We start from the raw sequence: 18,325 nt of genomic DNA, 5'->3' as shown, positions 1-18,325 counted from the left end.
CAAAGAGACAAACTATCACTATCTGCAGGCACCCAACTTCACGTGTGCGTTAAATATTAGTGAACTGACCCCACAGTTGTCGCTCAGCAGACTTTGTAGAGCAGTTCTTGAATGGAGCAATGCTAGCAGAAGGGGCAGCAAGAGAGTTCAATATTTACAATGTTTATCTGCAGGCACAGCTTTATAGCCACTTCAGTTTTCGCAGCAGGGTGACTTGAATTAGTTACCACTTGTGCTTAGTAGTGTTGGTTCTCCTCCCCCTTCTCCGGGGCACATTGGCTAGAGTTTGTTTATCCGTCCCATAAACTAAAATAAAGATAATCGATCGCCCCATGCAGAACCACATGTACACTAAAAGGAGGCTGCCAGCACCAGGAATACTGGCCCACACGACACGGATAACCTAAGCTTACAATTCACATTTTATTGCTTTCATATATTTACCTCCTGCAACTTCCCTCGCGTCGCCGCTCTCTACTCCCCGAAAAAATAGCGTACCCAGTACTTCCTGCAAACCTGGTTTTCTTCCGGGTTGTGCGTTTCAACAGCTTCCTAAAGGCTGTGCGTTCCAACCACCATCTCCTGCGTACTATTTACGTCGTAGATCACTTCCTTTTTCTACGCGCTAGGAGACTTGCCGCTAATAGCTCTCATCCATGTAACATGTTATGCGTTCCATCTCTTTCCGCGTAGACCCGTTCTCTGACCTCCCTTACCGCGCCAAAACGCATCACACATTCCATGTACTTGAGGAAGACCCGCGCGTTTTCCTTGCAACGTCACTTCCCTGCTAAATGGAAAAGCGTGCATGCGCAATGGTTACCGCGTCTGTTTCCATGGCGATGCGTGTAGGAAAACGGGCCTGTAGTTTAAGTTCCAGATGGCGCTCACCGGTACGGGTAGGCGGCAGTTGAATTCAGCGACACGAAATCTATTTATTGATGTTAGGAGGACCGTGTCACAAAAGGAGGAACTGACAGAGGCTCGTGGTGAGGAATATTGATCATTGATTTGTGCAACATCATTTCTTTCAGAGCTGCAAAGACTGTTGTCAATCATAATTGAAAGCTAATTACTGGGGTAACTCCACTGTGACGAAAGCGTAGGCAGGACAGAACACTCAAAGAAGATGGTAAACACACAAAGCTTTATTGAACTATGGAAGGCACTCAATCAGGGTAGGAAGGTAGCGTCCAGGTACCCAAAAAGGGGAAGAGAGGGGAGGAGCTCAAAATAATTGTAATCCGGTCCTCGATAGGGCAATCTAGGTAGCAATGGCCCGAGCACTCGGGGGCAGTCCAGGTATCTACGATACCACGGACACGTATTAATCCTGGCACACAATAGGGGCAGTTCAGGCAGCACTGATCCAGGCACTCAATGGGGCAGTTGAGGTAGCAGTAATCTTGGCACACAATAGGGGCAGTTCAGGCAAGGGTAATCTGGGCACTCACGGTAGGCGGCTTGCAGACACTCAGCAGCAGGTGACTTCCAGGGACACTCGATCAGAAGACGGGGTAGCTTTCCAGGGACAAAGCGGTCAGCAGACAGAGATCTTCACGGGGCTCAGCTTTCCAGGGACAAAGGGGTCAGCAGACAGGGACAGCTTTCCAGGGACAACACGGTCAGTAGACAGGGACAGCTTTCCAGGGACAAAGCGGTCAGCAGACAGGGATCTTCATGGCACTCAGCAGGGTCTTGGCTGTGGGGTCTGACCTCAGCTCGGACCTCACACAGCTTTCCAGGGACAAAGCAGTCAGGAGACAAGGTTCAGCTTGCCAGGGACAACAGCAGGCTCACAGGGACTCAGCGGGGTCTTGGCTATGGGGTCTTACCTCAGCTCAGGCCTCACACAGCTTTCCAGGGGCAACAGCAGGCTCACGGGGACTCAGTGGGGTCTGGGCTGTGGGGTCTGACCTCAGCTCAGACCTCGCACAGCTTTCCAGGGACAACAGCAGACTCATGGGGACTCAGCGGGGTCTTGGCTGTGGGGTCTGACATCAGCTCAGACCTCACACAGCTTTCCAGGGACAAAGCGGTCAGCAGACATGGTTCAGCTTTCCAGGGACAACAGCAGGCCCATGGGGACTCAGCTTTCCAGGGACAACAGCAGGCCCATGGGGACTCAGCTTTCCGGGGACAACAGTAGGCTCGCAGGGTCTTGGCTGTGGGGTCTTAGCTCAGACCTCACACAGCTTTCCAGGGACAACAGCAAGCTCACGGGGACTCAGCGGGGTTCAGCTCTCCGTGGAAAACAGCAGGCTCATGGGGACTCAGCGGGGTCTTGGCTGTGGGGTCTGACCTCAGCTCAGACCTCCAAACAGCTGTTCTCTCTCTCTCTAGTGCAGGGGACTAACACAGCGGTCAGCTTGTCAGGGACACAGCAGGCTTGCAGGGGCTCGGCAGGGTCTTGGCTGTGGGGTCTGGCCTGGCCTGGCCACAGTCCCGAGTGGGGAATGAGCACACACGCAAAACTGGGTCCCGTGCCGGCCTTCTAAAGCCGGTGCAGGACGCTTCCCAGTTGCCTCAGCAACGGCCGGCCCAGCGTTGCAACGAGGCACGCCCACTGACTCTGGCCGCGCTTTCGGGAGCGCGACCTTTGTCTCCGGCGAGCGCAGAGCGTGGGAAGCCTCTTGCCTGCGCTGTGCCTGCCGGGGGGATGCGCGGAGACACCTTGGCGGCCTGCGCCGGGGATTCCTGGTGGGGGGGCCCGAGAGGTGCTACCCGCACCACAGGGGCATTTCCTCCTGTCCTGCACAGCCTTTGATGTAGGCTGCGCAGGACGCAAGGAATCTGCAAGGGGGGAGGGGTGGATCAAAGGGAGAGGGAGCAAAGGGACAGCAGACAAGGGGGGAGGGGGGTGGACCGTGACATCCACTTTCTTAAAAAATAAAATAGCAAATAAATATAGAATACCATAAGCAATAGCTACACAAGTCAAATTGTAATTGAATGTTATTAAAAATGACCTTTCCTTTTCAATATGCAGCCATTGTAATATTTGGTCAAATTAAAATAGAAGGCTTGATTCACACCCAGGGCTTTTTTCAGAGGGAACTTGGGATACCGCAGTTCCGGCACCTCCAGCATATGTAATGGTAAGGGGTGCTGGGGTGTTCTGCAATGTTTATTGATGCTGGCTGCTGGGGGATCTATTGTTGCTAGTGGATCTATTTTTGCAGGGAGGTCTATTGTTGCTGGTGGGGGATCTATTGTTACTAGGGTGGGTCTTATGTTGCTAAGGGATCAATTGCTGCTGGGAGGGATCTACGTTTGAAGGACGGGTCTGTTGCGGGCTGCAGGGAGATATGTTGTTGCTGCTGTGGGTCTATTGTTTCTGGGAGGTGGGTTATTTTGTTGCAGGTGGTCCATTGTTACGTGGGGGATCTAGTGTTGCTGGCTGCAGGGGATCTATTTTATTGATTTTCTTCTTATCTAATTCCTCTACCTCTTCTTAATTCCTTCTACCGATATAAACAATTAGATACTATCCCTCCAACTAATACCAAGGAAGGGGCACTATTCCTCCCACAAATACCAAGGATGGGGCACTATTCCTTCCTCTGATACCAATGATGGGGCACTATTCCTCCCACTGACACCAATGAAGGGGCAGTATTCCTCCTCCTGACACCAATATTGGGGCACCATTCCTCCCCCTGACATCAATGATGGGGCACCATTCCTCCCCCTAACACCAATGATGGGGCACCATTCCTCCCGCTGTCACCAATGATGGGGCACTATTCCTCCAAATAATATCAATGATGGGGCACTATTCCTCCCACTAATACCAATGATGGGACACTATTCCTCCCACTGATACCAATCTTGGGACACTATTTCTCCCACAGATACCAATGATGGTGCACTATTCCTCCTACTAATACCAATGATGGTGCACTATTCCTCCTACTAATACCAATGATGGACCAGTATTCCTCCCACTAATACCAATGATGGGGCACTATTCCTCCCACTAATACCAATGTTGGGGCACTGTTCCTCCAACTAAAACCATTGCCTGGACACTTATCCTCCTATTCCCCACCTTCCACTGACAACAAGCACTATGTCATTTTTTTTACTCCTACTAATGCTGGGGCATTTTCTACTCCCACTGGCCACTCCAACCCTTCTAAATTCTGAGGGATAGTAAACCGGCCCTTTGTTTAGAAAGTTTGGAGACCCCTGCTGTAAAAGGGCAGTACTGGAAAGTGGGTAGGGAGTGGAACCAAGGAACAGTGCTCGCAGGTGGGTAAGGGGGAGGAGACAAGGGGTGACTCAGAAGTTGAGAGTTTGTGCACCTATTCTCTTAGAAAAAAAGCCCTGTTCACACCTATGTGTTTTTTAGTGCATTTTGAAGAAACACACTGAAATCCATTTAACATGGTTTCCTAAGTTCACATCTATATGTGTTTTGGCTGCTGCGTTTTTGAAAAGGGTCAGGGATGGTTTTTTTTTTTTTTATGTGTTTATTACATTTTCCTGGTACAAAAAAGAACATTTCCTACATAAAAAGAAGACGAAAGTACAAATCACAAGAACATCGCCAATACATGCTGTAAGTTCCCTTTGCAACACATTTTTCCCTATCCCACCCTTCCACCCTCTTCATACCCCTGTCCACAACCTCTTACGTCCATTTTATCCTCCCTCATGAGTCTCTATCCATATCTATAACCCTTCTTCCTACTTCCTTTCTTTCTCTCGGGATCTCCGTTAGACTTCCTCTGATGTATTTCACCTAGACTACAACCAATTTCAGATATTTTTTAGATGTCTTAAATTTAGGAAAACATGGAGTAGTTGGTTAAATTTTATCTAATTTATCCACTTCAATATGATATAACTCCTCCATCCTATAGAAGTTTTCCACTCTGTTTATCCAATCTTTTACTCTTGGTGGCTCTGGAACCTGCCAAAATTTGGGGATCAAACCCTTAGCCGCAATGACTAAATGATACAGTACCCTATTCCTAAACAAGTTTATTAAAGGCTTGGATTTATAAAACAAACACATCCATGGATCTCTCTGGACCGTAATCCCACATATTTCCTGAATGCGTTGTATTATTCCCTTCCAGTAGCCAAGTATTATCGAGCAGTTCCACCATACAGTGGGGCTAAAAAGTATTTAGTCAGCCACCAATTGTGCAAGTTCTCCCACTTAAAAAGATGAGAGAGGCCTGTAATTGGCATCATAGGTAGACCTCAACTATGAGAGACAAAATGAGAAAAAAAATCCAGACAATCACATTGGCTGATTTGGAAAGAATTTATTTGCAAATTATTATTATTATTATACAGTATTTATATAGAGCCAAAGGGTTTGCTCAGCGCTGTACAATAGCAAGGGGGACAGAACATGAGACAAGACAGTAACAATACAATACACCAGGGGTTTGAGGGCCCTGCTTTTTCGAGCTTACAATCTAGGAGGGAGGGGAAAGTGGTACAGGAGGAAATGGCTGTGGGGGATGGAGTGGTGGGAGGAGTGGAGGAGGTTAGTTGTTAGGTGAGGTCAGGTGTTAGGTGAGGTTGGGGTAGGCTTCCCTGAAGAGGAGGGTTTTCAGGGTGTGCCTGAAGGTGAGGAGGGTAGGTGACAGTCTGATGGATTGGGGTAGGGAGTTCCAGAGGATGGGGGAAGTCCTAGAGAAGTCCCGCAATCGGGCGTGGGAGGAGGAGACCAGGGAGCTAGAGAGTAGGAGGCCCTGTGAGGAGCGGAGGGCACAGGTAGGTTAGTATTTGGGTATCAGGTTGGTTATGTAGTTTGGGGCGGCGTTGTGAATGGCTTTGTAGGTCAGAGTTAGCAGTTTGAATTTGATGCGTTGGGCAATCTTGGAGCCAGTGAAGGGGGATGCGGAACCAGGAGGCCGATAGATTACCGCAATCCTTAGGGGGGTGGGAGAGAAGAGCCGGATGCAGTGGGCCTCGAAGGAGGAGAAGGATAGGGATGGGGGGTTAGGGAGGACCTGGAAGGTGCTCAGCAGTGGTAGGAGCATACCGACCCCTCCGCCTCGGACGGGGCCTCCATAGGAGAGGGCTGCAGGGGAGGTGGAGTCAGTGGCTTGGATCCAGGTTTCGGTGACCGCTAGGAGGTTGAGGGAGTGGGAGACAAAGAGGTCGTGGATGGCGGTGAGCTTGTTGCAAACCGAATATGCGTGCAGGAGTGCAACCGAGAGGGGAGGGGTGGATGCAGGGAGGAGGGGGACAGATATGAGGTTGAGGGGGTTGCGGGGGCTGGCGGGAGTAGGGGGGTGCCGAGAGAGGGAGTGGGGAGATGGGGGGGCAGTGTTTGGGGAGATGTCTCTGGCGGTTAGGAGAAGGAGGAGGGTGAGGAAGGTGGCATGGGAACGTGATGAGCAGGAGCGTGTGGGTCTGTTGATGGTGGCATGTGGGTCGGCGGGGGAGTGGAGTATCAGGAGGAGGTGGTGAGAGCCGTAGAGGGGCGAAGGAAGGAGTGAGGGTGCAATGTAGAGTCGTTTTGGGGGAGTAGGGGGAGGCAAGTTTGGGAATGGAGGAGAGGAGAACAAGGAGGAGGAGTGCAGGTGGCATGCTAGGGAGAGCAGAGTGCTGGTCGGGTCAGAGAGGAGGGAAGTTCCAGTCAGGACGTGAGGATGGGGAGAGTCCGTTATGCCATGTCGGAGTTCATCAGTGTCCAATCGTAGGAGGGGAGTGGGAGTGGTGGGCAGCTGGGGCCGCAGCTGGCTGGTTGCAGTCTGTGGGTGCTGTAGGCCGGTGTCCTCGGGTGTTGTGGCACAGCGTGGAAAAGAAGTATTTGGTCAATATCAAAAGTTCATCTCAATACTTTGTTATATATCCTCTGTTGGCAATGACAGAGGTCAAACGTTTCCTGTAAGTCTTCACAAGGTTGGCCCATTCCTCCATGCAGATCTCCTCTAGAGCAGTGATATTTTGGGGCTGTCGTTGGGCAACATGGACTTTCAACTCCCTCCAAAGGTTTTCTATGGGGTTGAGATCTGGAGACTGGCTAGGCCACTCCAGGACCTTGAAATGTTTCTTACGAAGCCACTCCTTTGTTGTCTGGGCGGTATGTTTGGGATCATTGTCATATTGGAAGACTCAGCCACGTTTCATCTTCAATGCCCTTGCTGATGGAAGGAGGTTTGCACTCAAAATCTCACGATACATGGCCCCATTCATTCTGTCCTGTACATGGATCAGTCGTCCTAGTCCCTTTGCGGAGAAACAGCCCCAAAGCATGATGTTGCCACCTCCATGCTTCACAGTAGGTATGGTGTTCTTTGGGTGCAATTCCGCATTCTCTCTGCTCCAAACACGACGAGTTGTGTTTCTACCAAACAGTTCTATTTTGGTTTCATCTGACCATATGACATTCTCCCAATCCTCTTCTGGATCATCCAAATGCTCTCTAGCAAACTTCAGACGGGCCCGGACATGTACTGGCTTAAGCAGGGGGACACGTCTGGCACTGCAGGATCTGAGTCCCTGGCGGCGTAGTGTCTTACTGATGGTAGCCTTTGTTACATTGGTCCCAGCTCTCTGCAGGTCATTCACTAGGTCCCCCCGTGTGGTCCTGGGATTTTTGCTCACCGTTCTTGTGATCATTTTGACCCCATGGGGTGAGATCTTGCGTGGAGCCCCAGATCGAGGGAGATTATCAGTGGTCTTGTATGTCTTCCATTTTCTAATATTGCTCCCACAGTTGATTTGTTCACACCAAGATGCTTGCCCTTTTGCAGATTCAGTCTTCCCAGCCTGGTGCAGGTCTACAATTTTGTTTCTGGTGTCCTTCAACAGCTCTTTGGTCTTCACCATAGTGGAGTTTGGAGTGTGACTGTTTGAGATTGTGGACAGGTGTCTTTTATACTGATAACAAGTTCAAACAGGTGCCATTGATACAGGTAATGAGTGCAGGACAGAGGAGCCTCTTAAAGAAGAAGGTACAGGTCTGTGAGAGCCAGAAATCTTGCTTGTTTGTAGGTGACCAAATACTTATTTTCCACCATAATTTGCAAATAAATTCTTTCCAAATCAGCCAATGTGATTGTCTGGATTTTTTTCTCATTTTGTCTCTCATAGTTGAGGTCTACGTATGATGCCAATTACAGGCCTCTCTCATCTTTTTAAGTGGGAGAACTTGCACAATTGGTGGCAGACTAAATACTTTATTGCCCCACTGTATGTGTCCCATTGTTCCCTTTTCCCCACAACCTCTCCAACACAACGGTGAAACATCTACATGTTGTTTATGCGCCTTACTCGGTGTAATATACCATCTCGCCATACATTTATAATTCATCTCAACTGTGCTCATATTCAACACCCCATGTGTTAATTTGAATATTTTATTCTTTTGCTGTTCATTCAATTTTGTTCCAAGCTCCTATTTCCATTTTCCCAAGAACCGAAGAGGATCGGCACTCTCCATGTCCATAAGAATCCTATAGATCTTAGAGGCAATTCGTCTAGGAACTGTAGCTATGTTTACCAATTTTTCAAATGGATACAGATCCCCCTCAGTCCTCAATGGTTGTGGAAGCACTGAGACAAAGTGACTTAATTGACAATACCGACACTCATCTAATGTGAAAAATAAATCATCTTTCTTCTTTAAATCTAAAAAGGTGTGCAATTTCCCTTTGTTTAATATTTCCTTCAAATGTGCATTTTAATCTTTAAGCCATTTCCCAGAAATGTTATCCTTCCCTGGGGGGAAATACTCCGTTCCCCCCCAAGGGAGTAATAAGTGAGTTATATCTCCATCCTTTTTGCCTATACAACCTATCCCAAACTTTTAAAACTATCTTTTTCAGTGAACTAATATTCACATCTAATGTGCGGAAATTATGTGGTATCCACAACATCTTCCCTAGCTGTGCCCTACCCAAATTCTCTTCCATATTCACCCAATCTTTCTCTTGTGTATTACATATCCAGTCTATTATACGTGATAGTATCACCGCTAAGTAGTATTTCTTCATATTGGGCAAACCCAGGACCCCATTCCCTTTTGCTCTACACAATACCTCATAACTAATTCCCGTTTTTTTATTTGCCCAAATAAACTTGAGTATCATCTTCTTAATTATCCCAAAAAATGATCCCGGAAGGTGTACAGGTAGTATATAAAACTTGTACAAAATTTTTGGTACTATCTCCAAGAGTTATACGACCTGTCCAAGAAGCTCCAGCTTTTGACAGTCTCCTCAGCTTGACTTTTCTTTTGTTTATTAATTGGATATAATTCGCCTGATATAGGCCTTTTATTGAAGGAGTTAATTTTACTCCCAAATAGCCTATATCCTTTCCCCTCCTAGTGAATGGAAACTCTTTTTTTTTTTTTGAAGACTCAGCTCCTCTGAGTTTGATAAATTGAAGTTTAAAATCTCTGATTTTGCAGGGTTTATTTTCAGATTTGACAGCTCACCGTACTGATTTAACAATCTCATTAAGTTAGGCAACATTATTCTTGACTTTGCGATGTAAAACAACATGTCGTCCGCATATGCTGCCACCTTATGTTCCACTTCCCTTCTTTTTATTCCTTTAATAGCTATACACTTTCTTATCCTCGCCAGGACAGGTTCCAGGGACAGTACAAATAACAAAGGAGAGCGTGGACATGCTTGCCTGGTACCATTATACATTTTAAAGAACTGAGAGAGGGATCCATTAACCTTGATTGCTGCTGACGGACTGTTATAAAGCCCTTTTATCCACCTTAATATTTTAGGCCCTATTTCTAAGACCTCTAATGTATCAAACATAAATCCCCAATTAACCCCGTCAAAAGCCTTTTCGGCATCTATCGACAGGAATATTGTCGGTTATTTCTCTCTTTTTACCCTTTGTAGGAGGAGCAGTGATGTCAGACCATTGTCCCTCCCTTCTCTTCCTGGATTGAACCCTACTTGATCTAGGTGTATCCAATCTGACATCCGCTCCTTCATTCTGGTTGCCAGTACCTTAGCGTACAATTTGGTGTCAATATTTAATAAGGATATGGGCCTGTAACTGGCACACTGTGTGCTGTCTTTCCCTTCTTTAAGTATAATCGTTATATGTGCCTGCAAAGACTCCTCCCTCGTTTCTAGTCCCTCCACCATTGCGTTCATATAACCACGCATTTTAGGAATAAGGTGATCTTTTAAACTATCCCACAGTGTAACCATCGGGGCCAGGACTCTTTCCTGCAGCTGTTATTTTAGGGCCAGGGTAATTTCCTCCGGGGTGATTGATCTCTATAGGGCCTCTAATTTTTCATGTGCTAATCTTGACAACTCCACTTCATTTGAATATTTCAGCCTATTTTTCTTCTTTCCGTCCTCAGTTGCTTTTTGATTTCTGGGGCTCACGTCGTACAGCCTTTTATAATACTTATGGAACCTATTAGTGATATCAGTGGTGGTGTACACCATTTCTCCTTTACAATCTTTAATTCTTTCTATAAAATTTTTAGATTTCTTTTCCTTAAGCTTCCTCATTAAATATTTTCCAGGTCTATTCCCCACTGATATCTTTCTTTTGAGAATCTGTTAAATATCCTTCTTGACTCCTGTTCCATAAGCTCTTTTAGTTCTTTTAAGAGTTATCTTCTGATAAACGTCTGTACCTATCTTCTTTTTTGTAACTGTTCTAATTTATAAAGCTCCTCCAACACCCTCTTTATTTTTTCCCCACGTTCTTTCTTTTTTTCTGCACCTATTGAGATCAGTATACCCCTAATATATGCTTTATGTGCCTCCCAAATTGTAGCCAACGAGACCTCCTCGTTCACATTGCACTTAAAAAATTGCACAATTTCCTGCCTTAGCCTTTTCTCATCTCATTTAATCTCCATATTTATTTTGTCCTGTCTCCCTCCTACCCGTAGTGGCATTGTGACAGGAGCATGATCAGAGATAGACGTAACCTCTATGTTGGAACTCACCAATGACTCCAGTTGTCTATGCTCGATCAATATATAATCCAGTCTTGAGTACGAACCATGTACCGGAGAGAAGAAGGTATAATCCCTTTCACCTGGAAGTTTTACTCTCCAAGTATCACTCAGTTGGCACTTATATAATAATCTCTTCAGTGATTTGGATTTCTTACTCCCCTCTCTCTGCGTAGACGAAGAAGCATCCAACTGAGGATCCAGACACATATTTAAGTCTCCTGCCACAACCAGGCTACCTTTTTTAAATTCAGAAAGTTTCCCTAATACACCTTCCAGGAACATCTCCAGATTTTTATTGGACCATAATTATTAGCTAGTGTATATTCAACTCCTTGTAACTTTCCCCTCAGAAATAGGAACTGGCCCTCGGGGTCCTCCATTCTTTCCCTTAGGATGAAATTAGTTTTTCTTGAGAACCCGATTGCTACACCTTTAGCTCTTTTAACTGGGAAATCAGCGTAATACCACATTGCATAGTGCTTAGAATATAACTTAACATTTGTGTCATGAGTTATATGTGTCTCTTGAATAAACACCACATCCATGGAGTATTGGTGGATTTCCCTCAGTATCTTATGTCTTTTTGCTGGAGAATTTAACCCTTTCATGTTATAAGTCATAAACTTCATCACACTCATTTTAAATATTATCCAGTTACCCTACTAGCATTCCCATCATGGGAAGACAGAAACCGACAGCTTGAGATGTGGACTTCTCCCTTCCCTCCCTACTACACTCCCCTTTTTCCATCCCTGTACTTCATCAGAATCCACGTGCTCTTAATTTATATGGATATGGTACAATGGCTGTGGGCCAAACGGAAAGGATCCACATGCTATTATTGTATATGGATATGAAACATAATACATAATAATAGATCATTTATATGAATATGGATCCTTATCTATAATACAAAATATATAACAGTTCATCAACAGTTCTCATTTTACAATACATTCTTACCTAAAATCACATACATGTCATGAGGCCAATTTATTAAGGGTCCACCAAATAGAAAGACCCTAGGAGTAGTCTGTGTAAAAATATACAAATAAATGTACAATGAAACACCTTATAACAATATATACATATACAGATAGGACAACAAACAACTATGCCCCTACCATGTTTGGTGTTCGTAAATAATTTGTCAAGAAGGTGTACTTGCACATGAGAGTCAATAGAAATAATTCCCATGGAATAAGAAGCAGCTAAGGGTATATCCCAGTAACAATAAAATAAAAAACAGCAAATAATCTCTAATCTAAACATATTCGTGTCACTTCCCATCCTCAACTCTGCATAATTAGACCATCATCAAAATGCTTACCCTCCCTTCGCTGCAAATAGCCAACACTATCTAGTACCTCTTCTGGGGCTCACCACAGGTATTCTAGGCTTCATGCTAGGCTATACTCTGTGCCGGTGCTGACCAATCAGTATAGCTCTGATCTGTCCCAGAAGTGCTGCACAGAGATGATGCAAGTTGCAAGAAAACGTATGTGAACCCCTTGGGATTATGTGGAGTTTTGCATGAATTGGGCATAAAATGTGCTCTGAACGTCATCTAAGTCACAACAATAGAAGAACACAGTCTGCTGAACATAATACTACACAAACATTAGATGTTGTCATGGTTTAATTGCACATGACATGTAAACATTCACAGTGCAGGGAGGAAAAAGTATGTGAGGCCCTAGCTTAATGACTTCTCCCAGAGCTAATTGGAGCCAGGAGTGAGCCAACCTTGACTCCAATCAGTGTGATGATATTGGATGTGTTGCTGACAGCTGTCCTGCCCTTAAAAAACACACACCTGTTTTGGGTTTACTGGTTTCAAGAAGCACTGTCTGATGTGAACCATGCCTTGCAGAAAAGAGCTCTCAGAAGACCTACGATCAAGCATTGTTGACTTGCATGAAGCTGGAAAGGGTTACAAAAGTATCTCCAAAAGCCTTGATGTTCATGTGTCCATGACTGACTGTCTACAAATGGAGAAAGTTTAGCACTGTTGCTACTCTCCCTAGGCATGGTCATCCTGTAAAAATGACTGCAAGAGCACAGCGCAGAATGCTGCATGAGGTAAAGAAGAATCCCAGAGTTTCAGCTAAAGACCTACAGAAATCTCTGGCACATGCTAACATTTTTACATCTACAATAAGGAAAACATTAAACAAGAATGGAGTACATGGGAGGACACCACGGAGGAAGCCATTGCTGTCCAAAAAGAATATTGCAGCATGTTTGAAGTTTGCAAAAGAGCACCTGGATGTTCCACAGCACTACTGGCAAAATATACTGTGGACAGATGAAACCAAGATTGAGTTGTTTGGGAAGAACACATAACACTATGTGTGGAGAAAAAAAGGCACAGCACACCAACATCAAAACCTCATCCCCACTGTAAAACATGGCGGAGGGAACATCATGGTTTGGGGCTGCTTTGCTGCCTCAGGGCCTGGACGGATTGTTGTTATTGATGGGAAAATGAATTCCAGAGTTCATCAAGACATTTTGCAGGAAAACTTATGACCATCTGTCCGCCAACTGAAGCTCCGCAGAGGATGGGTGATGCAACAGGACAATGACCCAAAGCATACAAGTAATTCAACAAAACAATGGCTGCAACAGCACAGAATACGCCTTCTAGAGTGGCCCAGTCAGAGTCCTGACCTCAACCTGATTGAAATGCTGTAGCATGACCTTAAGAGAGCGATTCACATCAGACATCCCAAGAATGTTGCTATACTGAAACCGTTTTGTGAAGAGGAGTGGTCCAAAATTACTCCAGATCGTTGTGCAGGTCTGATCTGCAACTACAGGAAATGTTTGGTTGAGGTTATTGCTGCTAAAGGAGGGTCAACCTGTTATTAAGTCCAAAGGTTTACATACTTTTTCCTCCCTGCACTGTGAATGTTTACATGTTATGTGCAATTAAACCATGGCAACATCTAATGTTTGTGTAGTATTATGTTCAGCAGACTGTGTTCTTCTATTGTTGTGACTTAGATGACGTTCAGAGCACATTTTATGCCCAATTCATGCAAAACTCCACATAATCCCAAGGGATTCACATACTTTTTCTTGCAACTGTATGCTTCACAGAATATATATTGAGGTGTTTGTATTCCAAAATGTGGTCATTTTGAGGGTGTTTAAGTTGCGCTAGTGCTCCAGGGCCTTCAAAAATGTAATAGGTAGTCAGGAAATTACATGTGCAATTTATGTCCCTACAACAGCTGAAGGTGCTCCTTGGCTATATGGCCTCTCTATATGGCTAGGCTGTGAAATTGCAAGTATGCCTATGCTGTGTGTGAGAAATAACTTGTTAATATGACAATTTTGTGAAGAAAAAAAAAAACCTTTTTCAAAAGAATTGAGGGAGAAAAAAGTTACAACTTCAAAAAACTCACCATGCCTCTTACTAAATACCTTGGACTGTCTAAGGGGGTCATTTTGGGGGTATTTATACTGTCCTGGCATTTTAAGACCTCAAGAAATGAGATAGCACTTAGTACATCTGGATTGATCAAGCTTTTAGCATAGCTTGTAGACTCTATTACTTTCACACAGACTAAATAATATACACTGGTTTGGGTTATATTTACCAAAGAAATGTAGCCATGTAAATGTCGGCCTAAATTTATGAAGAAAAATTACTTATTTGCAAAATTTTATAATAGAAACTTTTTTACCACACAAAGAAAGCTTTATCTGTCTCAAGAAAATTATAACATTTTGTTTGGGTACAGTGTTGCATGACGGAATGATTGTCATTTAAAATGTGAGAGTATGGAAAGCTGAAAATTGGCCTGGGCAGGAAGGAGGATGTAAAACTGTCCAGTATTGAAGTGGTTAATAACTGACTCAGTACCATTAGATTGACACAAGACCAATGTGGTGCCTATATTTAAAAAGGGATAAGGACTACTGGGCTAACTTTCATAGTCAGAGAAGATACATGATTCTTTGATAACAAAAAAAAACGAGCTTTTGGTAGAAAACAATATTTTAAGCAATAATCAGCATGGATTCACAAAAGACTGAAACTGTTAAACAAATCTACTTTCTTTTTTGGAGGAAATAACTAAAGATTTAGTCTGTTTACACTCGACTGCCATCCGATCCACTAGATGGAAGGGGAATAGATCTCTATCCATCTGTTTTTAGTGGATCGGTTTGGATGTGTTCGTTCTATAGAGGAGAATGGAGGGTCTGATCAGGTCCGCCTAAAAAACTGACAGGCGGATCCAGTCGGTCTGCCTGTGTGAAAGGGGCCTGAGTTAACATTTATAAACTTTAAAAATTCAGTCTGTGAATGGATCGAAAACCTGCAAAAAGACAGTATTTAGAAAGTAATGATTCATATTCTGAATAGTCTAAGGGTATAAGTGGTGTACTCCAAGGTTCAATGTTGGGACTCTTACATTTTAATCTATTTCTAAATGTTATAGAGTTTGGGATTAAAAGTACAATTTCTGTGTTTACAGATGTCACCAAGCTATGCAGTAAAATACTGTTTTTTGTTAAATGTCTCCAATTTACAAGCTGACCTTAATGTACTGTTTGCTTGGGCAACCATGTGGCAAATGATAATTAATATTGATAAATGTAAAGTTAGATACTTGGAGCTAGAAAATATGCATGCAGCATACATTCTATGAGAAGTACAACTGGGGGGGGGGGGGGGAATCTTTAGTTGAGAAGGATTTTGGGTGTTCTGGTAGATGATACACTTAATAATAGCACATAATGTCAAGCTACAGTTTTTAAAACAAGAAAAATACTTTCTTATATTAAACTGGGTATAGACTCCAGAGATAGACAGACATAATTTTGCCCCTGTACTAATCATTGGTAACATCTCATCTAGAATATGCAGTTCAGTTTTAGGCACCCATTCGCAAAAGGACATTGGGGAACTGGAGGGCAACCAAACTGATAAGAGACATAGAGGACATCAGCTATGAGAAAAGATTAGCTCAAGTGAATTTATTCTTTTTTGAGAGGGGGCAGTTAAGGAGTTGATATAACCATTATGTACATAGTTGTCAACATTTAAAATATAATTCCAGAGACACCTATGTTGTTGTGTGTCTAGCAAGCCATTGTAGGTGGAGAATGTACTTTAATTTGGGGTGCAGCATTTATTTAAAATGCGTGTGGTTTTAAAGAAGCATATCATTAACCTAATGCCATTCTTTATGCATATAATAAGAGAGCTGTATTTATTGGGCTAAGATATACAATATAACACAAAAATAATTTGCGCTAGTAAATAAATATTACAATATACCTGTGAACAAAGAAAAATATAAAGATATTATCCATGTGAGTAATACTTATAAATACATATTTAAAAAATTTTTTTATATAAAAAAGTGTCCAAGAACAGTCCGAATTTGAGATGTGTAATACAAATCCAAAGAAAAGTGCACAAAAAAATGTGACAATCCACCACCAAAAGCACTAAATAAACTCACCAGAGCTATAAAAAACTGAAGCATATATTGCTCTGGGAGCGGTGGTATTAGCAGAGTAATGAACCATTCATGGATGTGTCTTCAGGGAGTAATATTCTGCAGAACCCAGCTCCAGGCAGACCAATTTCAATGAAGCAATGCTCTATAATCAAATACCACTAAGGAAATCCACTTCTCCAAAAGATCACTTTAATCGTATCCAAAAGGGGTAATACCAGACACTCGGAAGAAATAAAAAAACTTCATGGTGCAGTATTGTTAAAAAACAGCTTCATTTATTATGCACTCATTGCACTTATCTCAAAGGGTGTCCCAGCCGACACCTCCGTTAACAGCATATAGGAATCACAGTGAAAACGAACCCAGCCACGCGGCACATGCGCAGTAGATCGCTGGGAAACGTAATGACGTCACATCAATCAAGCCCCGCCCTACGCGTTTCGTCATCGACGCGCTCACGGAGCGGATGGATGTGAGACGTAGCAACCTCAATAAATATGCACTGCATTGGGAATGATCAGCTGTCATCAATGGAGAATCAAGCGGCAAGCCGCCCCAATGATGACAGATGTCCGTAGATAACAAAGCCATATAGCAAATACAATCTTTTGAACATCAAAGGGCAAGGAAAAAATTTTAAACCTTATATATATTAAAAATAAATACAGATAAATAAATATGAAAAATAAGAATAAAGTGCCAGTCCAAATAAAAGAAACTCTGGCCTATCAAAAACATATCTCAAAATTTCACCGCAGTGATTTAAAGGGTAAGTACACATTTAAAAGGGGGGAACTCTAACCATACAAAAATCATATAATTAAAATAAATACTTTATTATAAATATAAAATAAAAATAAATCACATAGCCAATTTGATGTCCAAAATGGCAATCAAATATACAAATAACAATCAAAAATTTGTGAGAAAACAATTCAGATCAATATCAATATTCAACCAATAAGGCTGTAAGGAATTTAACTCATAAATCCAAAACGTTTCTTTTCTGGATATTTCATTAACTAAATCAGAGCCCCTACAATGGGGTTTCACCATCTCAATCCCATAAAAGGTGAGTAAACTTGGATCACAATTATGTACTAATTTAAAGTGTTTTGATACACTGTGTTTATCAAAGCCTGTTTTTATACTTCTTATATGTTCACCTATTCTGGTTTTCAAACATCTTCCAGTTCTCCCAATATATTTAAAATGACACGGGCACTCCAAAACATAAATCACATGTGTTGAATTACATGTAATTAAAGAATTAATATTATATTCTTTCTTGGAGAGTGGAGAACAAAATGATTTTCTTTTTTTATTATTTATATCTTTCACCGTCTTACATACTTTACACTTCCTACAAGGAAAAAATCCTCTTAAATTTGGAAACAGATCGATCTTTCTAGGGGGATCGATAACATTATGGACCAATCTCGTCCTTTAAAGACCTATCTTTCCTATAAATAAATTTAGGTGTCTTAGGTATAACCTTATTTAATATATCATCTTTTAGTAGGATAGGCCAATATTTTTTAAAAATTTGTTCAATGTTCTTATATTGCATATTGTAATTAGTAATAAAAGGGACATTTTTTTCTTCAAATCCCAAATGGGTCTTTTTATTTGTAAGAAACATCTCCCTATCTCTGTTATTTATCAAATCTCTTTCCTTGACCAAGAAACTCCTCTCATACCCTTTCTCTATGAACCTCTCAATTAACAAATCGGTTTGATCCAAAAAATCTTTATTATCGCTGCAATTTCTCTTTATTCTGGTAAATTGACTTCTTGGGGTACTGTATAGCCAATTAGGATGGTGTCCACTAGATATAGGTATGTAACTGTTTTTATCCACTTCTTTGAAATACGTTTTAGTAAGAATTTGACCATTATATTTATATAAGAT

The 18,325-nt window shown here is 42.9% G+C and overlaps 1 protein-coding gene across 1 annotated transcript in view; it reads left to right on the top strand.

The window, feature by feature from the left end:
- Nucleotides 1–609: 609 nt before the first annotated feature.
- Nucleotides 610–18,325, top strand: part of TMEM17 (transmembrane protein 17) — a 151,058-nt gene continuing 133,342 nt past the window's right edge. The window contains exon 1 of the mRNA XM_089689864.1: nt 610–989. Within this exon, the coding sequence (XP_089545990.1) occupies nt 881–989 (109 nt within the window). The 5' untranslated portion in view covers nt 610–880. The remainder of the gene's footprint in view (nt 990–18,325) is intronic.

This window comes from Staurois parvus, unplaced genomic scaffold, assembly GCF_062004578.1.
Source record: "Staurois parvus isolate SC_StPar_1 unplaced genomic scaffold, SC_StPar_1.0 ptg000502l, whole genome shotgun sequence".
NCBI lineage: Eukaryota > Metazoa > Chordata > Amphibia > Anura > Ranidae > Staurois > Staurois parvus.
Note: the sequence above shows the minus strand (reverse complement) of the source record. Positions and strands in the feature narration are given on the sequence as shown.